Below are 26,942 nucleotides of genomic sequence, written 5' to 3'. Positions count from 1 at the left end.
AAGAGTTAAAATACTAGCATTTGCAATACTCTTCAAAGATGTCCCAGATAGGACATGGGGACAGTATGACCAGATTTGAAAAACTGACTTTGAAGCAGCAATATACTACTTGTACTTTGCCCTACAACTGGCAAAAAAACTTAAAAGCATTGGGTATTTCTACAGGACAAATATTAAAATCTAAGTAGTAGGTTTTTTCATTAGCTTAGATAAGTCAAATATTTTTCAAATAAAAGTCAGAAAAGGTGTTTTTTTCACATTTGGATTTTATTATTTTTTATTGTAAATTAAATGCTATGATCAGAATTGTATCTAAAGAAAGACCCCTTTGTTAGAAAAAAAATATATAATTTGTATGGGTACACTAAACGAGAGAAAAGAAAATTACAGTTAAATACAAACACTGCAGAAGTGTTACAACCCCCCCCCCAAAAAAAAACCCAGCACTATCATCAGTGTTTCCTTTTTGTCTTAAATTTCATGGGTAAAGCTTAGTTATAGTCAGCAAGCGCTTTGTGTTTGTTTTACCTTTTAACACTACGTTAGATTAGTTTAGACTTGTCTGCGAGTCTAGATCTATTTTTTCCTGTCACAAAATCTTTATCAATTTAATATTATTTAATAACAATTTCATTGTGCTAATACTTTGCACACACCACTGAATAGATTAAGATGTGTTTTTCATTTGACCTCAATGTATACTTAGTTATTTTTATTTCTTTATTAAAAGACAATGTTTAGAAATATAGAAATTGGTACACTTCCCTCTGTTGTTAAATCCCTTTAAATATTTAAATGATTCAATCACATCATCTCTCTCTTACAGTGAAGGAAATAAATATTTGCCCACTTACAAAGAGATGATCAGTCTATCATTTTAATGGTAGGTTTATTTAAACAGCGAGAGACAGAATAACAACAAAAAATCCAGAATAACGCATTTCAAATAAGTTATACATTTATTTGTATTTTACTAATTGAAATAAGTATTTGATCCCCTATCAATCAGCAAGATGTCTGGCTCCCAGGTGTCTTTTATACAGGTAATGATCTGAGATTAGGAGCACTCTCTTAAAGGGAGTGCTCCTAATCTCATTTTGTTACCTGTAGAAAAGACACCTGTCCACAGAAGCAATCAATCAATGAATCAATCAGATTTCAAACTCTCCACCATGGCCAAGACCAAAGAGCTGTCCAAGGATGTCAGGCACAATACTGGAATGGGCTACAAGACCATCACCAAACAGCTTGGTGAGGTGACAACAGTTGGTGTGATTATTCGCAAATGGAAGAAACACATACCGTATTTGCTCGATTATAAGACGACCCCGATTATAAGACGACCCCCCAAAATCAAAATATTAATTTAGGAAAAAAACAAAAAGCCTGAATATAAGACTACCCTATAGGGAAAAAGTTTTACCAGTAAATATTAATTAATGTAAATTATTTTCATGTTTAATAAAAGCTATGATTGAGAAAAATATATTTTTTAAATTTCCTTTTATTTGCCAACCTGCCCCCCCCAGTTATGCCACTCTGCCCCCAGAAATGCTTTATACCCCCCTATTTGCCACTCTGCCCCATGATATGCCTTATACCCCTGTATGCCACTCTGGCATATAGGGGGTTAAAAGGCATATCATGGGGCTGAGTGGCATATAGGGGGGTATAAAGCATTTCTGGAGGTATATAGGCATATCATGGGGCTGAGTGGCATATAGGGGGTTAAAATGCATTTCTGGAGGTCCAGAAATGCATTTTAACCCCCTATATGCCACTCAACCCCATGATATGCCTTTTAACCCAGCATGTACTGGCTGCCTTGGCTTGATAGGAGTGTGATTGCTGTTAGCAGTTTGATATATATATATATATCAAACTGCTAACAGCAATCACACTCCTATCAAGCCAAGGCAGCCAGTACATGCTGGAACCTGGGGATGATAGCAGTGGGATTACAGCCTCCATATGCCATGCTACAACCCCCACCCCCCTTACACATCCATGCTATCACACACACACTCACACTCATTCACAAACATTTAAATACTCATTCATTCCCTTAATCACACACACTTCACTCATACTCAAAAACCCTCCCCCACCCCCTCACCTGAACTGCAGATCTCCCACTCGCAGACTTCTGCAGGGGACCGGCTGTAGCAACTTCTCTGGCCCCGCCCTCAGAGGAGGGAGGGGGGAGATAGAGTTCTGTGAGGACGCTGCAAGCTTCCTGCCCTGCTTCTAACAGAAGAGACGCTGCTCGCGACCGGTAAGCAGCATGGCGCCAGCATTTTTTTGGGGTCTGATTAGAAGACGACCCCGATTATAAGACGAGGGGTATTTTTCAGAGCATTTGCTCTGGAAAAAACCTCGTCTTATAATCGAGCAAATACGGTAATAACTGTCAATGTCCCTCGGTCTGTGGCTCCATGCAAGATCTCACCTCGTGGAGTTTCAATGATCATGAGAATGATGAGGAATCGGCCCAGAACTACACGGGAGGATCTTGTCAATGATCTCAAGGCAGCTGGGACCATAGTCACCAAGAAAACGATGCAGTGAAGGACTGAAATCCTGCAGCGCCTGCAAGGTCCCCCTGCTCAATAAAGCACATGTACAGGCCCGTCTGAAGTTTGCCAACGAACATCTGAATGATTCAGAATAGAACTGGTTGAAACTGTTGTGGCCAGATGAGACCAAAATCTAGCTATTTGGCATCAACTCAACTCGCCATGTTTGGAGGAGGAGTAATGCTACCTATGACCCCAACAACACTATCCCCACCGTCAAAGATGGAGATGGAAACATTATGCTTTGGGATTTTTTTCTGTTGAGGGGGATAGGACAAGTTCACCACATCAAAGAGACGATAGATTGGGCCATGTACCATCAAATCTTGGGTGAGAACCTCCTTCCCTCAGCCAGGGCATTGAAAATGGGTCGTGGATGGGTATTCCAGCATGACAATGACCCAAAACACATGGCCAAGGCAACAAGGAAGTGGCTCAAAAAGAAGCACATTAAGGTCCTGGAGTGGCCCAGTCAGTCTCCAGACCTTAATCCCATAGAAAATCTGTGGAGAGAGCTGAAGGTTCGAGTTGCCAAACGTCAGCCTGGAAACCTTAATGACTTGGAGAGGATCTGCAAAGAGGAGTGGGACAAAATCCCTCCTGAGATGTGTGCAAACCTGGTGGCCAACTACAAGAAACGTCTGACCTCTGTGATTGCCATCAAGGGTTTTACCACCAAGTACTAAGTCATGTTTTGCAAAGGGGTCAAATACTTATTTCACTGAATAAATGAGTAAATCAATTTATGACTTATTGGAAATGTGTTATTCTGGATTTTTTGGTTTTTATTCTGTTTCTCAATGTTCAAACAAACCTATTATTAAAATGATAGACTGATCATGTCTTTCTCAGTGGACAAACCAATTTGGTGTCGGTGCCAACCCCTTGGCTAGCTTACTTCCTGTCCTTTTAATTGGTGATCTGATGAAAACATGTTTGTAAAACCTGTGTCTCCAAACTTACAGATAATTCTGCAAGATGTGATAGTAGAATACTACAGAAGATGGTTTAGTACACAATATATCTTCCTCATTGCAGATTCTGCTATATAAACCAGAATACTTTGATTGTATTTATAGATAAGAGATTAGCATGGATTAATTTCCATCATTTAACCTTTGATGTTTTTGATGTTTTGTTTAAGGTACACATGGGTTACCGGGAGAGAGCCTCTCACATACTACGATATGAATCTGTCAGCACAAGATCATCAGACATTTTTCACATGCGACACAGACATGTTGAGACCATCTGATGCTGGTATTTGGTTTCTTCCTATTTATTGTCTTAGTTAACCCCTTCTGCAACAGCCCTGGGGAAACAGTCTTAGGTTATAAAAGCAAGTCAAATGCATTAGCCTATACAGTTTTCCAACATATTCCAAACAATAAATACAGAAAAACAAACTTTTGTTAGAATAGATAGCATGGGGCACATTTATTCATATATTTGCCTTATTAATCAAATTGCCAGATGCAGTTTATATGACAGTCCAGTGTTTCAGACAGCCTCCCCAACAAAGAACGTAAACTCATGAAACACGTATTGCATCTGCAGTAATAAAACCTGAAGGAAAAAAGAAATGACTTATCTTTAAGAGAAGCTGCAGCTCCAAAGCTGTAGTGTCACTTTAATTGCACTCTCTAGTATGTTGCGCAAATAAAGCTTTTTATATCTGCCACAAAAAGTGGATTTTAAGAATGTTTTGTATTCAGTTGGCAACCATTGGTTTTTACGTGATTGTTTTAACCCACGACTGCACACACCTGCATGGACAGGCGAGGGGTTAACAGGTTTGAGGGTACAGGGGAAACTTTTACTCAGTGGATGAAATCATGCATATAGTTTATCAACCAAATCAAAATACATGCATAATAATCAAGAATGAAAGAGAAATGAAATAGATTATGCTTACGTCTCTTCCTGCAGGGCTAACGCCAGGCACCATGCACTAGTCCATCATTGCCGGAAGGGGCCTACTTTTATACCTTTTAAGTAGTACATGCATTTCTATATACATATCTGTCTACATGATCATGCTCATTACCTATTGTTTGCAGATTCTGTATTTCTATGCTGTACTCCCTATCCTGGCCTGGGTGTTCAAACTGGTTCAAGGACATATTCAGCTGCGTTTAGTCAAGCTAGAACATTTCACATCTTGATTTAAAGTTCTTTTTATACGTTATACAAAGAATAGCTGAAAAATAACTATATTAACCCTTACACCATTATGCCTTCTTCACACTATGAACTCTTCTGAGCACTACAGTGATTAAAGAAGGGTTTTGGCTTTAAACAGTACTATAAATGATGGATGTAATGATACATTGAGATACAAAAGTGTTAAAATCACACAGTGGATGGAACGGCACCCTTTATTCACCTTATTTAATATTACGTTTGATTCCAGGGAATGAAATTCTGAATCAAGATGATGCCCTTTTAAGCATTAATCACTAATTCATTATATTCAATATAATAATATATTATTACAAGGTATGATACTGGTTGTATGTTGAGTCATAAATCTGGTTCATTAGTATTGCAGATTTTCGCTTATAAATCTTAATTGTTGACTTTTTATAGCTCCAGAGACAGCTGAGTGATTACTTTCTCATTTGCCCTTTTCTATCCGTGAGAGAATGTCTTTCCTGGAGCTCACATTAATTTATGTCTTTTATTTATATAATCAATCACGGCAAATAAAAAAAAAACAAAAAAAAACCCTAATTCCATTTACCTGAGTATTGTTAAAAGAGGGACTCCTGTGATTCATTTTGTCAAATACAGGAAACACGAGCTTTCAACTAAAGTGTGACTTGTTAGATAGCAGGAATGTACTTTCAGAGCACCAAAAGGCTGGATTGTCTCATATGCAAAGCCAAGACTAATATTTTGTCTCTACAGGAAAATAAGAAATATTTTCCACCAATTTCTTCGTGAATTCATTGTTTCAAAGTGACACGTCCTTTAAAATATATAAATATGTATGTATGTAACATAAATAATATGTCTGTTATATAAAAAAAACTTACCGACTCTTTTGAAAGAGGAACTCTGATTGGCTTTGTGGTGTCAATCAACAGATGGTTGGAATTCTGTTCACACTCGTTGTCTAGAGAATGCACGTACGATCATAAACTAATAATAGAATGTACTCTTCTTGAATCTGGTGGGACAGAACCCCTAGTGAGAACTCATGGAGGGGACACATAGGGACAATGTCAAGGATATGGAGAAACAATTCCTGAATATCCTTTATTTGTATTTTGTGCTGCTCTACCGCATGATGTCCCCTCTTCTGAGATCTTCGATTCTTTTGGTGGCCCAGCCCTGTAATCATACATGGGAATTTTCCAGGGTTGGCTGCCCAGAGACCCTTTTTTTCCCCTAGACGTGGGGCTGTGAACTGGGTACAGGGCTACCCACAATTAGACATTAAAGGGGCAGAAAGTGGATGGGGACTAGACAGGGATGTGTAAAACCTGGGTGGAGAATGGGTATGTACCTTTCCTGGAGGAAACCAACTCGGAGCCCAGTGGATTCACGCAAGGGTCTATTCACAAAAAGGGCAGGAGAGATGAGTTTCATATACATATAATATTTAAACCCTGTTGAACTCAGTTTTATAAGGAGGTCTTCCCTCAGTTTCGTTCTTGAATCTACAATCATGCCCCTTATTTACCATAAAATGTAGCATTAATAGGCCTGCTTCTCTAAATCCCATCTCTCATTGCAAAGCACTCTGAAGCATTACTTGAAAATAAGCAGCATTTAGTAAGATTTCTTATTCTGAAAATAGAATTCTTTTAACGTCTCACACACCACACATAGCATTAAGTACAAGACTACCATAGGCATTCGCGGGAGCTGCAAAGATAAGGCTTTGACAAGGCCAACCCGTTCTGCTAATATTTGCCCACTGTAAAATATCACTGGAGATCCATGATGACAGCGTTGGAGTGGCTAGACATCCATAATGAAATATAAATATTTAAAGTTCAATTAAAAAAATATATAAATCCACTGACAAGTGTTCATTGGGGATGTATTATTTCTTTACAGTCCACATAATTGGTGAGCGTAGCATCACAAGCTGACTTTAGTCCCTCCATATGACTTTCATAGTTTCATCGTCCAGAAGTTTCCGAAAGATTTGCTTTACTTTCCTACCATTTAAGCAAACTCAGACGTATATAAACCTACGATGAATCGTAGTCAATACATAGTTGGATATTTTATTATTATTTCTGTAGAAGTGCTAAGAATGTTGATATTCAACATGTCCATGTTTGTTTGACACCACGGTTCCTTTTAAAGACAATCTAGCCGTGGTTGCAGTTCAAGGACATTAGTCTCTTTCCCTGCAACAAAGCTAGACATTGTGCTCATCAGCATGACTAGGAACTCAGGGTTTTGCCCCAATCTTAGGGTGAAGGAGCAAAATCTTAGGGCCACACAGTCTTGAGTGGAATTATTCATACAGTACATTGATCTGATGATATCCAAGACTCCTAATTAGTCATTTTGCTTACAGAATGCCATGGTTCATACCCCTGTTTGAATTAGAGCAGGTATTGGTGTAAATAACACATTTGATGAGTCTCTATATGGAAAATGCACGATGAGCTATTAATATTAATAGTTTAAGAGTCTCATAACCAGCTCATTCACAAATGGGCCATTAACATAGAGAGTGATGCAGCTGAAGCTCCAGATGCATGTTCCTTAGCACTATGGTATTATAGGTCTCACAGTATAGTGTGACCGTGGGTCTTGCACTGCTTGAATTGTCCTACAATCAGGGCACCTGTCCTTGAACTGAGGAAGTTTGGTTCTGGGGCAATTCACTGTCCTGTTATAAACATCAAGGACCACAAATCTGCATTCTGTTCCACAATGCGACATGTTCTGCGCTGGGAAGTGATATCACATCCTGGTACTTAGTACAGTCATGGCAGATGGATCGTGAGACCTATCGGAAAAGTACTGTGTCCTCCAACTCAGCTGCATAATCCAGCACTGGACGTAAGCGAGCAAACAGGCAGAGGCTAAGCCTCAATAAAGCCAAGTCAGTTAAAATCAGGTTAACGGCACCTATTTGCACAGTTTTCCCCCAAAAAATCATTCATATTTAAATAAGAACATTGAATGCCATCTGACACCTGAGTCTCATAATATACCATATTTTTCTCCAGTTATGCAGAAAGCTTGGCGAGAACGAAGCCCCCAAGCGAGAGTGAAAGCTGGACACAAGGCCTTGGAAGAGTTTAGTGAGTAAGTACCGTAATTTGTTTTGGTATGTATGGGTCCTTTATCTCAATGGTTAAAAACAACCCAATAATCTTGAGTGGGAGTCGAAAATATATTAAACACAAAATTAAAATCTGATCCTTACACCTTGACAGCTGTGCCACTGCATATATTCTGTTGGCTGAAGAAGAAGCCACCACAATATTGGAGGCCGAAAAACTGTTCCAGCAGGCATTAAAAGCAGCAGAATCTGCATATAAAAAGTCCCAACAGCAGCAGCACTTGAGTGTACAACACGAAGCTCAGCACAGTGAGTGATGGCTTATCATTTCACTTTTTTTTTCTTTTCCTAAAAAGTATCCTTTTTTTACCCACTAATAGGTAATCGTGTCCAAATTCATTACTACATATGACTTTGATTTTACTTCCTACAAAATCATTTTTTCGTTCATTTACAGGAAGAGACACAAATGTATTAATTTATACAAAACGAAGACTAGCAATGTGTGCAAGAAAATTGGGAAGAATACGTGAAGCTGTTAAAATTATGAGAGATGTAAGTGTCATTTCCCCTCCCCCCGGTTTCTTTTTATACACATTAAGGTAAGCACTGGATACATGGGTTACAATCACAGAATATTACATTACTTATTTTATATATTACAAATGTTGTCCTGACCGCTTGTAAGATGTTATATTAGCTCAACATTTTGCTGCTAGGGTCCACATTGTTATCTGGAAAGCAGAAGATGAAACCAGTTCTATAATAAAAACAATTGATGTGCGATAAGAACACCCTGCTGCTAAGAGTGCATTATCTTTAACATAAGTACAACTTTGTTGCCCAAATGATTATATTATATGCCTGGCTTTGGCATGTATCAGTTCATGTTGTGCTACCATCAGCTTAATGTACAAAATCTACTGGTGCACAAAATGGGTTATAAAATTAGAATGTTTAGTGATAACTTGTATGGAGTGACGTGAGATGAAATTTGGCTAAACTCAGGGGCAAACTTGAGGCTTAGTGTAGGGTGAGCAAATGTCCTTGTTTTCAGTGGGACAGTTCCTTGATGTGTGACCTGAAACCCACTTAAGCCTGAAAGTTTTTCTTTCCAAAATAATGTGGCCTTTTACCATAAATACCATAAAAAGTGTTTTTAAAAAAAATAAAATTTAAGCAATGTGAATACAATGATAAAAATCATCTTGCATTATTGATTATATAATAACGTTCTTTTTCTTTACACTATGCATATAATTAATATACATATTTCTCTTGCTCTTTTGTATGTAAATTGTTACAATAATGAAAAGCTGCCAGAATCATGTTATTAAATAAAACAGAAACATAACTGGGGGCAAAAATGGTTGAATGCATATGGCTGCACACAACACTAGAGCAATCTTCCATGGTAAATAGTTGTGGATAATATCGTAAATTCCTTGGCATTGCTGAGACATTCTGATAGGAGAGATTTATTTTTACCCACATATAACTGAGTAGCATAACTCATACTCACTAACACACACTCCATCACACCCCACTTACACATCCATGCTCACACACACAATTACACATCCGTGCTCACACACGCACACAAGTACACGTCCATTCTCACACAAGTGCACGTCCATGCTCACACACGCACACAAGTGCACGTCCATGCTCACACACATGCGTGCACACACACATACATACATCCCACCCCAGCTTACCGCTCACTGCTCCTGCAACTTGCTCTACAGCTGCTCACACACTGTTTGAGCAGCCTCTGTTTCACCGCGGGGTCACATCACGTGACCCGCGATATGCTCCTGTCCCCCCGTGCCGGTTCAACATTTTTTAGGAAAGAGTCCTTCTGACCTTGACTGGACTGATCCAGATCAGAAGGGCCTTTTCTAAAAAATGTTCAACCGGTACCAGGAGACAGGGAGAAGGGGTCGCAGGGGTCGCACCGGTCCCCCTAGAGGTACAGGCCCCTTTAGTTACGCCAGTGACCTGATATAATAATACTAAAGTACCTTTACAAATACAGTAAGAAGTACATTTAAATCTGACCAGCAGGTGGCACTCACTGTTTTTTTATTTCATGTCTTCCACAATGTCCAGACTTTACATACAGTAACTGTATGCGTTTTAAAGAGCCCTTCACTACACTTCAAAGCTGATGATCGAAATAATCTAAAATCTGAAACCATAGCATTCAGTCTAACCAATACAGAAACTGAATACAAGCTTAACTAACGGAAGTAAAACAACAAAAAATATACAATCCAACTTAATATTAATAGATTTATTGTTTTATATAGCGCCGTCGTATTCCGTATCAACATGGATATTCAGCTATCCAACCTAATTAACCATGATTAACATAGTCATCCAGTAATAATTCTTGCAGTAATGGATCTGCTCATAAAAGAAAATATTAATCTTAAGTAATCCAAACCAAATATTTCACTAAGATCCAAATCACTGATTCCAAATGTTGGCCCATGATAACGCTAACTGTGATCAGGTGTACGGCGATCTTACCTTCCAAGGTACCCACCGCAAGTCAATCCCTGAAGCGGCTTCAGAAGGCATCTAACGGAACTGAATCTATGGAAAAACATTCTCTACATTTTTGTCAATGTTAACTGTAAATTAAAAATATGATCAACCCTTCTTACTTTTTCTTTCTCTATCCCAGAAACATTGCAAGTTGAGAACTAATAACAACCCCACCAAAAAAATCCAGAGTACCATGCTAAAATACAGAGATTTAAAGCCGCCTAAAAATATATTTTAAAAATAGGCAAAAAGGAAACCAACTAATGTCCTTTATACATCCTTTATGCATTAAAATGCATATCATGGTTTGAGTGTGCCTTTAAGGGCCTTATGCTTAGCTCCGACAATATCATCAGCTTCGGTGAACATTAACATCCTTCAAATGTCTATACCCCTGCCTTTCATAAAGAGCTCTGAAGGTAATGCTAGAACTCACTGTTTAGTTTTTTTTTTAATGTAGTACACATAACGCATTTTCCTCCACATGAAACTGCAATTAAAGTGATTAAAGAAATTCTAGATGACCCCTTTTTTTTAAGCAGGCAGAAGGATTACAGAAAGTTTGACAACTCAGCTTATTTACGAAAGTTTCCCATATGCTTCTGTAATGTTATATTGCCGCGGCAAGCCTTAAAAACAATATTGGATGAAGAACTATTTATATGGGGAACGCACAAAGCCGGCGTGATTGATTGTCACACTGAAAAATGATATATGAAATCTAGCCATTAATAATGAGTAAAGATAAAACGCATTGGCCCGAGCTATGCAATTACTAATCAAGCTGCAATGTCCCCTAATTAGCCCTCCCTCATTTCAGTACACTGGGAAAAAAAATAGAATAATTGCACGTGAATGAGAAATTAATGATATATTTGTTTTAACTAATGAATGTATTTGCTTGCAGTTAATGAAAGAGTTTCCTCTTCTTAGCATGGTGAATATCCATGAAAACCTGCTGGAAGCCTTGCTGGAATTGCAGGCCTATGCGGATGTTCAGGCGGTATTAGCAAAATACGACGGTGAGATAGCGTTGTTTCACCTACTCTACTGAACTTAACGCGTATCTTTCCTGGTGTTGTTGATGCCCAAACCCCCCCCAAATAAATACGTAATAATGTAACATTTTCACACATTTAATTGTCATGTGACTCAAAAACAGACATTCATAGGTTGCTGCTGTTGAAACCGAAAAAGTTTCTATGCCATGTTGTATTTAAGTAAAAAAGAAAAGAATACAATGACAGGCCCACTAAGCTTTATTTATAGCTTATCAAAGAACAACTAATAAATTGATGCAAAGTCTTACAATTCTATTGGCTATATATATATATGGAAACTTAACCCTTATGCCATGTAGGGGTTTTTATTTAGTGATCATATTTAGATATTTAAATTGGGACACCTCCTCTATTTCATGGTGCGTTACCATTCGGAAACCTTCATAGCTCCTCCAAAATATATAAAAAAAAAAAATGGAACGGGGTCTTTAAAAAATGTAAGCTTTGTTTTTCTTCAAGCATAAAATAGTAACAAGTAATACTCTCAAGCACATGCGTTATGGTGGCCCAGAAATGCCCACTGCCTCCCTGGGCTGTGCTTGTGAGTATTACTCATTATTTTGAAGAAAAATAAAGCTTACATTTTGTACTCCGTAGAAGAAGAGCTCCCGTTCCGTTTTTTTTTTGCATATTTTAATTTAGTGACTCGTTTTAGGGAAATAGTTATCTTGAGTGATCATGTAGATCCTTGTGGATATTCCATAATCTTGTCCCAGAGACATACACAGCAACATATTACTGAGATGTTTATCACGCTCCTGAAATCAGATACTTGTGGGCCAGGGATTGTGGACACTATATGGACCAAATAAAACCAGACCAGTTAGAAGCATATTTCACCTTTTATCAAAAACGAAGTAGGATGTTGAGTCTTGACGTTGACTTCTTTGACCAGGTATGGGGACTACACATTGGCCAGCTACAAAAACAAGGTCTTGCTTTAGAAAACCAAAACAAAATACTAGCTAATCAATACAATAGCATCCATAGGCACTACTTTTGTGGTTTGTAAGACGGATCCCAAGCCAGACTCTCTAAAATCTACATTTTATATACATACATCCCACCTCTCTGAAACCGAGGATGCTCGAACGGTGTGTGAGCAGCTGGATAGAAAGTTGCAGGAGCAGTGAGAGGTAAGCTGGGGCGGGAAAGAGGTGGGATGTATGTATATAAAATGTAGATTTTAGAGAGTCTGGCTTGGGATCCGTCTTACAAACCACAAAAGTAGTGCCTATGGATGCTATTGTATTGATTAGCTAGTATTTATTTTTGGTTTTCTAAAGCAAGACCTTGTTTTTGTAGCTGGCCAATGTGTAGTCCCCACACCTGGACAAAGTTGGGTTGACTTCTGAACCCATATTGAAGGATGAAAGCATTGAAATGCATGTAAACCATGCATTGCTATACCAATTACTGAAATTAAGCAACAAAATTGTCTTCTTGTTGCATCTTCCCATTTATTATATTTAAACTGAAGAAAAAAAAACTTTTTTTCTCGCTTATCTAAAATAGGAAGTAATTCATCTTCACTTAATTCAGCAACTTTGATAATAACATAGCAAGGCCTGTGGAGGTTTTCTTTAGGTTTAATTAGGTTGCCATAACATTTCATATCGTACGCCGTTCTTTTATTTGATTATGCTTCAAACCATGCAATGATCTGAAATTTACTCTTGTCCCTTTTTTCAAAGTTCCTTTTTTCTTCTCTTCTTTCTTACAGATATCAGTCTTCCCAAATCGGCAACAATATGTTACACGGCAGCGTTGTTAAAAGCCAGAGCTGTCTCTGAAAAGTGGGTAGGGTGTCTGCAAACAGTGTCGCCTATAACGCTACAAAAAATGTGTAAATTGGAAAAAAAAATGAAATCCAAAATATATATTTATATCTAAAGAGTGAAAATATTCCACTGCAAGCAGCTGCTGCTACACAGCTCCCTCCTGAGCACAGATGAAATACAATACAATGGAACCAGCACTATTAATAGAAACCGTATTAAAAGTGTCCGTCTACAAATGTTTCTGGAACGGTTTGGTCTTTTTAATATCCAATCGCAAGCGTCACAAACAAATTGCCTTATTGTGTGCAAACATTATAATTCTCTTACAAACTTAGGCCTTGTAACGCAAAGTTAAAGTACACTTACCTTGTCCTCCTATTTTGAATGTTGATGTCCACCAAAATCAAGGGTTTTTAAGCCTTTTTCCCCTTAAATTGGATCATCCAATTGGTTTCTCCTTAGATGACTACACTGTCCACGTTCTTCAGTAGACACTACATTGAGTCCCTCTTCATGCCACCAGCCCGTATGGATAATACAAGGCTGTTTAATTTGTAGAAAGAGAGGTTAGAGTTGACACTTGCACATGGTGGGACCAATACAGTAATCTACGGAGCTTAATTATTATGGACTTATTTAAAACTAAAACTGTCCAAAGAAGCAGGACAAGGTTAACCATACTTTTTTTTTTAGTTTGCGTAGCCATAGAGGCGAGCCTTTCCTTTTTTTCCCCTTGTGCTTTATTTGTGGTCATAAGACGAAATAATTATAGAGACATTGTTTAGATGAGGATATTTAATGTGGTTTCTATTCATAGCACTTGTTCCATTGTTTTGTAAAACAGTGTTGATGTATTTTACGATGGGGCAGGAGCATTTATTCACTAAAGGGAGGATTTGTGGTTTCAACTCCAGCGCTACACTATTCATGATGATGGACTTTTTGCTGCTGCAAACCCACGAATACTCACGCTATAGTGACATAGTCTCTTGACTTCGAAAAGGAACACTGAGTGGTTTATTTGTTAAAACACAAGCTTCCGTAAAAACAAGCTGAATTCTACGTTATGAAAGGTCAATCGTGGCAAGTTTCTGTATCGAGGGCTGGACTCGGTCCTATATAATGCGTAATGTGTGAGGGGACTAAAGAAATCTCACTCTTCCTGCAGCAGAAATTCACTGGGAATTATAATGAATAGTGAAGTCAAGGAGGTAAAACCACAACTTTTTAGTGTCTTGGAAACAATCTTTGCTGTGGAAAACTATGCAGTCGCTAAGCGGTCAAACATTTTTATTATTACATATATATTTATGTGTATATCACTCAACCCTTAAAGTAACTCAAAAGTCCTGATATTATACAAATGGATTATTGGATTGCCCTTTGGTCGTATGTACCATGAATGTAACATCCATTTTATGTACGTTGTACGTGTGTGTGTATATATATATATATATATATATGTGTGTGTATATGTATGTATATATATGTGTGTATATATATATATATATATATATATATATATATATATACACACCTACGCTACTGGATCTACACATATACACACAGGTTTTTTGAGGTGTGTTTAGGAGTGTCTTCATCTATGTTACTTTGATTTCTTACTATATATATATATATATATATATATATATATATATATATATATATATATATATATATATATATATATATATATATATATATATAATGTGTACACACACACATATACACACAAACTACTGATTTTATACCTGTGCTCCTATATCTTAATAATTAATAGTACTAGTCACAGTATATATATATATATATATATATATATATATATTAGTGCAGATTTGAGACACCATAACACATACCAGCTGATGTTTTTCGTTGTGATATAATAGACCTGTGCATTCATATTCGTACTAATTGCAGGTTTTGGTAAATTCAGCAATTAGTACTTTGCCCCTGAACAAGAGAAGCAAAAAGCTCTGAATTTTTCTTTTTCCTGCTTGCACATAGGTGAGGTTGTTGGCTCCTCATCAGTCTGGTTGCAGCTTGCTGTCCAGGGGTTAATAGGGAGGAGGTTTAATTGCACCTCCCCCAACACATTAATAATGTTTTGGTAGCAGTATAAACTGCTTTGTGTGTCCACTATATAGGAGGTGAGAGTAGGTTCTCACCCTATTGAGAGTGTGCCTTGACGTGGCGGGTAAGCTTAGTTATGCTTTGGCCAATTCATATAACCAAAACCTCTCATTTATATTATGTTTATATATTTGGTGCCAACTTTATTAGGGTGAGAAGCACAGACAGTTTTTGTTCTTTTTATATACACTAATAGAAAAGAGCTTCGGGAGGTAGTAGTGGAAGGCGGCACATACTCGCGACACACAGATCTACATGCACCCAGATCTTTCCTGATAAACCCCTGGAATTCCTTATCAGGATATAGATGAGCAAAACCTACGGCCCATGGCCTTCCTTTGCATTGTTATGCCTCTAGTTTTACAAATGTAGGCCTCCTCTGAAATGCCCCTAAATGGGCCTCAGATAATTCCTTGAACACACAAAATAATGGCATGTATGTTTTCCAGACAGGACATTATTGTTCAGAAGATATGATCTCATGTCCAATTGACGTGTCTCCTGACCTCTATAGTCAGACGCAAACTAATCTAGCATGTTGCTAGACCTACATAAACTACGCAATTGTTTCGACTCACTAGAACTATTACATAAACACTACATCAAGAAAAAAAATTATCAAACCGTGTTAATTATCTTTTATTTATATAGCGCCAATGATTCATGCAGAGCTTCTTACAGTCCATACACTCAAAGGGTATGATAAAACCAGATTTGGCAGACTGAGACAAACAATACATTGGGTAAAAGGGGCCCTGATCATAAGCTTACAATGTACAGGGAATGGGGTGTAGAGAAAGAGATAAGGTATAGAGAAGGAGGGACGTAGATGACTGTGGGGTTGTATTAGTTGCAGGTAAGATAAGAAAAGACTGTATGCTTCTCCGAAGAAATGCATTTTGAGGTTTTCCTTAAATACCGAGAAGCAGGGTGAAAACTAGAGACTAAGTGGAATTGGGTTTTGGGGATATGGGAGAGCACAAGCAAAGCCATGTAAGTGTGAAAAGATACAAGTGATGATGTAGGATGAGAGCCAAGGGAAGCCATAGTCCAAGGGAAGAATGCAGAGATTGAGCAAGGCAGTATTTTGTTATGAGGGCTAAAATGTATGAGGGAGCAGGATGACTTTGTGTGCTGGTGTAAAGATTTTAAAAAAACACAAAATGGGGAAGCAGAAGAAGAATGTTGTTTAAGGAAGATGGATTGGATGGATGGATTGCAGAGGAGACCGTCAAGACGAGAGGAATACCAACCAGAAGGGTGCAGTTATCGAGGTGGGAGATGATAAGGGAATGAACCAGAGTTTTTGTGGCTTCTTGGGTGAGGAAAGTGCAGATGACTCAAAGGATGAGTCAAAATTAACGAGACATCGGCCTGGTTAGTAGTGCAGTTAGTCGTGTTGTTAATAGAGATTGAGAATTCAGGTAGTGAGGTGAAGATGGCAGGAGGGAAGATTTAGCAATAAAAACAAACAGAGAGGCTGACTGCATACTGTAACGGCTCTAATGATGTGATGGGTAGGGCCAAAAGTAACAGATTGTAATTGTGTATTGGGGTAGGTGAAAGCTGATATGAACACCTGCTTTTTTTGTAGGTTTTCTCCAGAAACAGCCTCCAGAAGAGGACTCAGTACGGCTGAAATGAATGCAGTGGAGGCCATTCACCGAGCTGTGGAGTTTAATCCTCATGTTCCCAAGGTGTGTTAAAAAAAAACCAAACAAAAAAAAAAAACACGACATTATCAGTTCTTCCCTGTTTTGATTTCTGTGCTCCTTGGTATCTCATATACACTGAAAATGAAATAAAAATTATACATTACAAAAAAAAAAACACCACACAACATTATAATAATGTCTAGAAGAAAGATACATAGCCCAGCATCAGGAAGATCCTACATCGATAAGAAAATTACAGAATAAAAACAAAACCACAAAGCCTTGCTACCTAGTAAATGGTACATGGAATTAAACTGGTGAAGCACTGCATAAATTGAATGAAATATATACAATAATACATAAGTAGTTAGATTCTATATACAGAGTGTGGAGTATAGATGTTGTTCTGATACAGTGCCTTGCAAAAATACCCACCCCCCTGGCATTTTTCATATTTTGTTGCGTTTCAAATGGATTTTTGTTTGGATTTCATGTAATGGACATAAAAAATAGGCCAAATTGGTGAAGTGATATTAAAAAAAAATGAATTCTAAAAAGATGGAAAAAGGGGTTCATGCATATCTATTCACCACCTTTGCCTTGAAGCCCCCAAATAAGACCTGGTGAATTCAATTACCTTCAGAAGTCTATACACCTGTTCTGAAAGGTCCCAGAGTCTTCAACAACACTGAGCAAGCGGCACCATGAAGACCAAGGAGCTCTCCAAACAGGTCAGGGACAAAGTTGTGGAGAAGTACAGATGGGTTATAAAGAAAAATGTCTGAAACTTTGGACATCCCATGGAGCACCATTAAATCCATTATTAAGAAATGGAAAGAATATGGCACCACAACAAACCTGCCAAAAGAGGGCCGCCCACCAAAACTCACAGACCAAGCAAGGAGGGCATTAATCATAGAGGCAACAAAGAGACCAAAGATAACAGAAGGTGCTGCAAAGCTCCACAGCAGAGGTTGGAGTATCTGTCCATAGGACGACTTTAAGCTGTAAACTCAACAGAGCTGGACTTGGGCTAGAACAAAAAGACACGTTTGCTGTTCACCAAAATGCATGTGGGAGACTCCCCAAACATAAGAACATAGAAGATAACTAGATGACATAGAAGAAGGTACTCTGGTCAGATGAGACTAAAATTTAGCTTTTTGGCCAAAAGGCTATGTCTGGCGCAAATCCAACACCTCTTATCACCCCGAGAACACCATCATGCTGTGGGGATGTTTTTCATTGGCGGGGACTGAGAAACTCTTCAGGATTGAAGGAATGGTAGATAGCACTAAATACAAGGAAATTCTTGAGGGAAACCTGTTTCAGTCTTCCAGAGATTTGAGACTGGGACGGAGGTTGACTGTTTAACAGGACAATGACCCTAAGCATATTGCTAAAACATCTTTCAGGTAGTTTAAGGGGAAACATTTAAATGTCTTGGAATGGCCTAGTCAAAGCCCAGACGTCAATCCAATTGGGAGTCTATGATATGACTGAAACATTGCTATACACCAGCGGAGCCCATCCAACTAGAAGGAGCTTGAGCAGTTTTGCCTTAAAGAATGGGCAAAAATCCCAGTGGTTAGTCGTGCCAAGCTTAAAGAGACACAACCCAAGAGACTTGCAACTGTAATTGCTGCAAAAGGTGGCTCAACAAATTATAATGCACGCTCAAGTTTTCTGTTTTTTTTTATTATTTCTTGTTTATTTCACAATAAAAAATCGTTTGCATCTTCAAAGTTGTAGGTATGTTGTGTAAATCACATGACCAACAAAATTCCAAACCCCCAACAAATTCATTTTCATTTCAGGTTCTAATGCAACAAAATATGTAACACGCCAAGGGGGGTGAATACTTTTGCAAGGCACTGTACCTACTACCCATCTGAGGGTAGTTGCATGTACACTGATTAATAGGGTTTATGTCCAGAATGCTGGCAGTCCTTTAAACATGTCTACCTTAGACTTCTTTTAGGCAGGCAGTAGTAAGGAAATAGAAAAAGGATATTTTGCACATTTAAATGAGCTATATATAGTTCCATGATTCTGCTTAATCTCTTTGTGAATTTTGGGTATCCCTTGACTTATTCCCCTAGATCTGTTTTAGAAATCATTTATCAAAAGCTACTTTTTTGTATAAATTTTTAATTCCAAATAACAGATGGAATAAGTATCTTGTGATAATACCTTTTTAATTCCATTTATTCAGTGCTTTATCTAAAAAAATATATATATATAGTTAAAATAATCATTATTTCTCCTTGGCACGTGGCTTATTTAGTCTCACTTCTATATAAAGCAAATCTTAATTCGGACAGAACATCTTAACAAAGGTAAAAAAAAAAAAAAAAAGAAAAAAAAAGAGGAACAGTGTGGAGATTACATTTCTCTCATCTTTTCCCATAAACTAACAAGCCTTTGCACAGAAATAACAGAAAAGAAAAAAACTTTTATGGTGAAGGAAAGGATTTATCTCATTGTTTTGGCAGTGCAGCATTCCACTTTGTAAATCGTTATCAAAACTCGGTCATCATATATTTTCTCTTTGTGTATATAACTCATTGTTCATGTCGCTATATATATATATATATATATATATATATATATATATATATATATATATATATATGTGTGTGTGTTTCCTGTTTCAGTCTGCTGGTCATCACCTGTTTATGGTAAATCTACGGGTACTTATTGGTGTATGTGTAATATATGGCTTCGGAGACAAGTGGACCAGCATAATCTGCACAGAGACTTTGTATTTCCTTTATAATGCACATCAAACAGATCCGGCCCTCCTATGGCTGCTAAAAATAACTTCTCGGATTTCAAGGCCACAGTGACAGAGGATTTTAAGTCTGCCTCCCTGGCCCAAATGTTCTCCCCTGCCCAGACTTGTTGAGAAATGTATATTTTTGGCATAAATACTAACAAAGAGGGTTCGCTCTGGGAATGCATGACTACTGTTTAAAAGCTCCTGACCTTTGTACAGTCATTGGCGTGATCTGTTTGAAGGTCCAGTTTTAGGATACCGAGTAATCAGAAATGAAAACCAACTGATTGGTTTTAAAGATCTGGTGCAAGTTATGCAAATATTGCAATCCTCAGGTTAATGTAATTTATCTAATAACATTGTAGTGAACTACGTTTGCTACAGATGTAATCTGGGTTTCTTGGTATCTTCACATATACAGTTACCTAGAGGTAGAGCGGGTCAGTGTTTCACCAAATGATTTGGTTAGGAAAGAGTATTGGGTCACAATGATCACATAGAGGCTTTTAAACTAAAGTGGAGAGTTGCAGAGTCAACTCACATTTTATTTGTTTTTTGTTTTTTTTCGGGACTAAGCTTTAGGTTCACAACTTGTATCAAATACAGTTTAGTACAGTGTTAAGTAAAAACCTCTTTGTTGGTCGCTCCAACTTGGTCATCCGATAATATTATACCAGCAACGTTCCCCCCAGTTGACTTTGTTATCTGGGACTTCCCCTGACACCTCAAGTGAGGAGCAAGTAGGGTATTTACTTTGAGAACTGGTATGGTGTGTGCCGGATGTGCAGCCTGGTTTAGTGCTGTGAGTCGCCTTTTCATCAACGGGTTCAGATTGGGGAGGATGAGGGTGAAACTTGATGCCCAAGGTATAGCATGGGCCGTAAATCTGCGACTCCTGCCCTTCTCCTTAATGCGGCTGAAAAACTTGTGAATTTTGTTAACCCTTGATTTGATTTTAAGTTGAAAATGTGAGTGCAATTTAAATAATGTGTCAGTAGATTGTAAAAGGCTACAGGTTACACTGAGCTTTATTTATCAAATCTCTTGTCAAAAGGTCAGTCTACCAGGGGTGGGAGGAAAACGAGACATGCCTAAGAACACATGCACCAATTAGCATGCAGTAATGTGTATGCAAAATGGACTACAATATGCATTTTACATTAAACCTTTGCCTTCAGAACTGGCTTCATTCTTCATGGCACACTTTCTACAAGGTGCTGGACCATGTCCATCACTTAATGAGCGCAGTGTACCCATCTTCTGATGGCTACTTTCAGCAGGATAATGCACCATGTCACAAAGCTCACTTCCTCTCAAACTGGTTTCTTGGACATGACAATGAGTTCACTGTACTCCCATGGCCCCCACAGTCACCAGATCTCAATCTAATAGAGCACCTTTGGGATGTGGTGGAACGGGAGATTCGCATCATGGATGTGCATCCGACAAATCTGCAACAACTGCATGATGCCATCATGTCCATATGGACCAAAATCTCTGAGGAATGTTTCCAGCACCTTGTAAAAAGTATGCCACGAAGAATGAAGGCGGTTCTGAAGGCAAAAGGGGGTCCAACCTGGTACTAGCAAGGTGTACCTAATAAAGAGGCCAGTGAGTGCATATATATTACGCATACATACACACCCACTAACGTTCAAAGGTTTCACTTAGTCGCTTTGCTGTTTTCATGGAAATCAAGGACTTTTCTACCTGTGTAACATAAGGGTTTTCTAACAATCAGTTAGCCTTTTAAACTTAAACTTGGATTCTCTAACACAACATGCCATTGGAAGACAGGAGTGATGGCTGCTGATAAAGGGCCTCTATACGCCAATGAAGATATTCCATTAAAAATCAGCATTAACAACCTCTACACTGTATTTCAGACCCATTTTATTTTAATGGACAAAATTTGCTTTTTTCCCAAAACCAAGGACATTTCTTAGTGACTCCGAACTTTTGAACGATTGTGTGTGTGTGTATATCCCATTGCTTTTTGTCTACCCATCAACTTTAATAAGACAAGGGGAATAGCTAACTGCTGGAAGAAATTATTGCTTGTTTGCATCGATGATCAAGAGGAGGGTAATTTTGCGGTAGACAATCTAAGACAGATAGTCTTTGTCTGTTGTCATTCAAGGCAAAGGAGTATAAAATTATGCTACCATAATATATGTGGAAGAACATTTCAGAAAAATTTGAAAAGGCAATGACCTGCAAAATGCAAATACTTTACAAATTTCATCACTATTATTATTATATTATTTTTTAATTATAGAACCTGTTCGATCCATTAGTAGATTTTTACAATTAGAATTTCTGGTGGCCCAGTCAGCAGGAGTATTCCATTGGTTGGTATAGTGTTAAACTACTTTAATCCTGATTCCCTCTTTATGAATAGTCTCCAGTAAATGTATAAAGCTTATTCTTTTATGTTAAGGCGGTGTGAGTAGTAATGTTCAACTGATGATGATTTCATACTCTCTGCTAATTCTGTATATGAGGGGTCAGATGATGGTTGCAGTTGTCTCGTCTAATGCACCAGAAGCCAAAGTTATTTAGGTTCCTGGGAATCATGGGAAATTGACGTTAGAAGTTAGATGCTGCTTTCTTCAAGAGACATATTTTATTGTACGCTCAATCCACCTTAAGAAAGAGTGAGATCTTTATTTGATAGCGAAGCAGTGAGAGAAGAGTATTGGTATCTCTTACAGTGTCTTCCAGAGAACAGAGAGTTTTCTTCTAACGTCTTGTTCTCAGGAATAGATTGATTATTCCTCCGCAGAGTAAGGGGAAGAGTCTTAATAACTTGATTATAGGCTGCACCCAAGTTTGGTGCTATTTTAAAGAAAAAATACACATTAGTGGACTGGTATACATGTATAAATTTTTTCTAATGAACAGGAATACATGTATTTTAACATTTTGGTATCTATTACACAGTTAGTCAGCATAGGTTATATACAAACAGAAATTTGGAAAACTAATAGTTATTTTAAGGCCCCCCCCCTTAATTCATAATGCACTTTATATATATATATATATATGCCACTCTGCCCCCCAGATATGCTTTATGTCCCCTTGATATGCCACTCTGCCCCCTGATATGCCTTATATCCCCTAATATGCCACTCTGCCCCCCTGATATGCTTTATGCACCTGATATGGCACTCTGCCACCTAGATATGACACTCTGGCTCCCCCTTATATGCTTTATGCCCCCTAGAAATGCCAGGCTTACCAATGCGACTTACTAATGCATCCCCAGACTCCCTGGTGTCTAGCGGGGCAGCCGATGGATGTTTGCGTGATGTGCGTAGACAACCTCTGCTGCTGCTCGCCACTTCTGCTGGGGCTTCTCTGTCATTGAAGCCCCGGAGGAAGTGCCGGCAGCAGCGGTGGTTGTCCGCGCGCGTGATGTGCGTAGACAACCTCCACTGCTGGCACTTCCACCGGAGCTTGTATGTGGAGCACCGGAAGGTTATGTCACACCGGTGCTCCGTCATAGAAAAAAGTGTGGCCTATTTTCGGGCCAATACGGTACTAATGTAATACTCTTTTTTAACTGAATTGTCTGCAAAGTGTAAACTGGGGTATTTGCTCACCTATCTCATTTTAAGTCTTGGAAAACCTAAATAGAAATTATAATCTGACATTTACATGCTGGATCTGTAGTTGCTTCTGCCCTTTTGACTGACTTTGGTATGTATTCTAGACCAGCAGTACAGAACAACATGTCATGTCCTTAGAATGCTTGGTGGTAAGTTGGGAGAAAAGTTAGTTTGCTAGTAGGTATGAAATGTATATACATAGTATGACCCTACAGTGCTTCCTAATTAAACTTTAGAAGTGGACATTATTTTCCAAAGGTCACTGCTTCTTTAATAATACGCTGGAGGTCTTAAGAGGTGAAAGGTTGGCAAAGCCTCTTATCTGTAGCCTGTAAAGGATTTTCAATTAAATCTCGGAAATCTCATTTGTCTTTTAAGATTTAGTTTTCATAATTGCTCCCATGTGGATCCACCAGAGAAAACTTGATCTGTTCATTGGGGTTTACAATCTTTTTTTTGGTTATCAAGATCTGATGTACCAAAAGATGTTATATTCTAAACCTTGGTGGCATCCTGGTGCCCTCTAGTATTAAATGAGATGACCTCACCAGTCATTCAAATCCAATAAAATTTGTAAAATTTCACAAGGAATCTGCAGCACTCCATGGATTGAGAAAAAGCACAGTAATTCTGCACATAAAATATAGTATCTAGCTGTAAATCATGAGAAGCAACCTGAACTTTTGAACTTTTATGGAGGCATTCCCATCTCCTAACCATTATTTTACGAGCACTGTGTGCATGTCAGTGCACATATGTCAAAAGGCTATGTATTGTTACCAATTATTCGTCTAGCTGGATGTGAAAAAGGCTAAGTGAAAATGCTGTAACAAAGTTTGTACTCCAGCAGGTATTTTGTTTTACATTTTGTATTTTGTCAGTCTAATGATAAAACTCACTAAAAGCTTTTTACATAGTCGTAAAAAATCCTGCCGCCAATTAATGCTTTCCTCTGAAAATCTGTGACATTTAGCGGACAATTGTTTTGTTGAAACCAAAGACAATATTCCATCTTTAGATGTGGAAGCATATATTTGGAAGAACTGTACGGGAGTTTACGTAGTCCGAAGGAAGAACCTGAAGAACCAAGGTTCATTTGCAAAAAACAAATGGCCAATCAACTTTTGTGTGTTATAAAGGCTTAGCTTCCCTCCCCACTCATTAAAATCTCTGTAATACAGTAAGGGAGTTAAACAATTTACAGGATATGCTCCTAAATATGAGACAAGGCCAAGGATTAATTATGGTTTTGAGAAAAACAGGCAGACGAGACGGGTCAAATGCTTCGTATTTGCAGTCAAGTTCTTAGTTTCTGTGTCCAACAGAACAAACTTTGAACTTAAGTCAGTTTCTGTCCTTGAAGTACTAATTATCACATGAAGTTTATCGAGATCCAAGCATGTTTTAGCATAAATATAGGAACTCCACCAAACCCATGTAATAGAGTGCTTGTCAATTCATGATTTGCAGAACATGACACCATTATCTTAACTTGCCCAGAGTGAAGTCAAGGTATTGGACCCCAGCAATTTTCTTCCCTAGCTGAGCAGTTCCCCTTGCGGTAGGTTTAAAGAACATAACCCTTATGGTTGATCTTGGTTTAGCTCAGCCTTTTGTCAATAACCCCTGGATGAATCTAGATGTTCGGCAGCAGATCAAATGGTATATTTAGTAAAATTAGCCACTTTTTGCCTCCATGGCTTCATTTAACTGTCTAGTTGGCAGCAATAAATGGGACTTTCCATTAAAAGAGTGCATCTCTTCTGCTATAAATAATGGCCTGCATTTCCTGTGAATGGGAATTTAGTTAACAAATCATACAAAGTGTTGGTTTGTACCTAACAATGAGGGAACCTCTTTAACAGCCAGTGTGCATTTCCTCGTTATAGCGGACACTATTGTCTCTGACTCCCCCGAAAGGAAATCTATCGTGCCAAATAAACCCCTGCTTTTCCCATGGCCTGTTCTGAAGTGACTTTGTTTAGCTGATCCTTCTTTGTACACTAGGCCATCACCGTTCTAAGCAATGGAAATAGTGGTACACTGCAAGTACAACTAGTTTGTTAATAATAACTGAAAAAGTACTGGGTAAGTGGGTGGTATTCATATGGATAAGGAAAGCTAGTATTTTCCTCCTAACCTTATTCACACTTGACATCAACGATACCCCTATAGTGATTTTTTTTCTTCTTCATCCATCTCCTGTTCATTTGTGTTCTTTAGCATAAACTAAAACTATTATAGTTGAATAAAGTACAAGCAAAATCATTCAAAGCATTTACAATTTAAATATTATAAAGTTGATCTTTTTAGTGTCACCCTAGTATTCTTTACCAGTCATGGAATGTTTACGGTCAAATGTCTACGGTCAAAAAAAAAACCCTCAAGCTTTTGTCATCAGTTGATTTCTCACAACTTCAGCATCATTTTGCGTGAGAAGGTTGTCTGACACAGCTGTACTGGAAGGTCCAAACTGGCTAGAATGTGTGTGGTGAACATTCTTGGATACAGGCATTTTCCCACAGGAGATCCATGCAGACCATCACTGGTGTGTTAAACAAAGAGGATTACTGAAGATTAACTAACATATCACCCTCCAGCACGATGGCCTGGGGAAGGCATACAGAAAACCACTCATGCAGCAAACGTGCTTTGCTTGACCAGAACCCAACCTCATCAGTGTTACTGAAGTAAAGGAGAAAGTTCATTCCCCGAGATAGATTAGTAAATAATCTCATGATTTGAGGTATCTGAGCAGTGTCAGGAGATTGGTTAAAAAAAAAACGGATCAATGAATAGCTACAATGATCAAAGGAGGTACAGGTATAATCTCTTAACGTCAAGGAGCCTACCACAAAAAAACTTTAAGAATTTAGATGTTAAAATCTAAAACCGGGAGATTAAAGAAGACTATCTTAACTATTCACATCGAGTCGAAAGGTTAAAAGTCATGCAGCTTTCAATCAAGTCTCATGCGTAAAAAACCTTTGGTTCATCACGCCACTATTTCCATACAAAATCGCGAGGTCCGCTCACTTAAAAAGGCCCATGATGTGGTGGTATCTCGCTCTTGAAACTTTCTAAATAATCTAACCCTGAAAGTATTTAAAACGTTCCCCATTTAAACGTCTCTATACAAAGTCATTTTGTGCAAAAACTCTATGCTGCTGTATGCAGAACCTGTTGTTATTGTATGATAATAAAGGCAGTTATCACCAGGAACACATGTTATGGTAGATTATCCTGCTAGAGCTATGGTGGTGGGAAACACCTTGCCGAAATGGCACTTGTATGGACATGGCCTCCTGTGTGTATAATTTTATATTAAATATCAGTGGTTACCCACCATTACATTACTGTTTACACTTTTATATTTTATTTTTACAGTATTTATTAGAAATGAAGAGCCTAATTATGCCTCCAGAGCATATCCTGAAGCGTGGCGACAGCGAAGCTGTAGCTTATGCCTTTTTCCATCTCCAGCACTGGAAACGGGTTGAAGGTGCCCTGAATTTACTACACTGCACTTGGGAAGGGAG

The 26,942-nt window shown here is 38.2% G+C and overlaps 1 protein-coding gene across 1 annotated transcript in view; it reads left to right on the top strand.

Annotated features, from left to right (window-relative positions):
• Positions 1 to 26,942, top strand: part of ST7L (suppression of tumorigenicity 7 like) — a 67,864-nt gene that overhangs the window by 16,670 nt on the left and 24,252 nt on the right. Inside the window, exons 5-12 of the mRNA XM_053457587.1 lie at positions 3,721 to 3,836; positions 7,778 to 7,856; positions 7,988 to 8,142; positions 8,291 to 8,388; positions 11,294 to 11,408; positions 13,171 to 13,243; positions 16,953 to 17,055; positions 26,791 to 26,941. Of these exons, the coding sequence (XP_053313562.1) occupies positions 3,721 to 3,836; positions 7,778 to 7,856; positions 7,988 to 8,142; positions 8,291 to 8,388; positions 11,294 to 11,408; positions 13,171 to 13,243; positions 16,953 to 17,055; positions 26,791 to 26,941 (890 nt within the window). The remainder of the gene's footprint in view (positions 1 to 3,720; positions 3,837 to 7,777; positions 7,857 to 7,987; positions 8,143 to 8,290; positions 8,389 to 11,293; positions 11,409 to 13,170; positions 13,244 to 16,952; positions 17,056 to 26,790; position 26,942) is intronic.

Source organism: Spea bombifrons, chromosome 2, assembly GCF_027358695.1.
Source record: "Spea bombifrons isolate aSpeBom1 chromosome 2, aSpeBom1.2.pri, whole genome shotgun sequence".
NCBI lineage: Eukaryota > Metazoa > Chordata > Amphibia > Anura > Pelobatidae > Spea > Spea bombifrons.
This window is presented reverse-complemented; position numbering and strand designations above follow the sequence as displayed.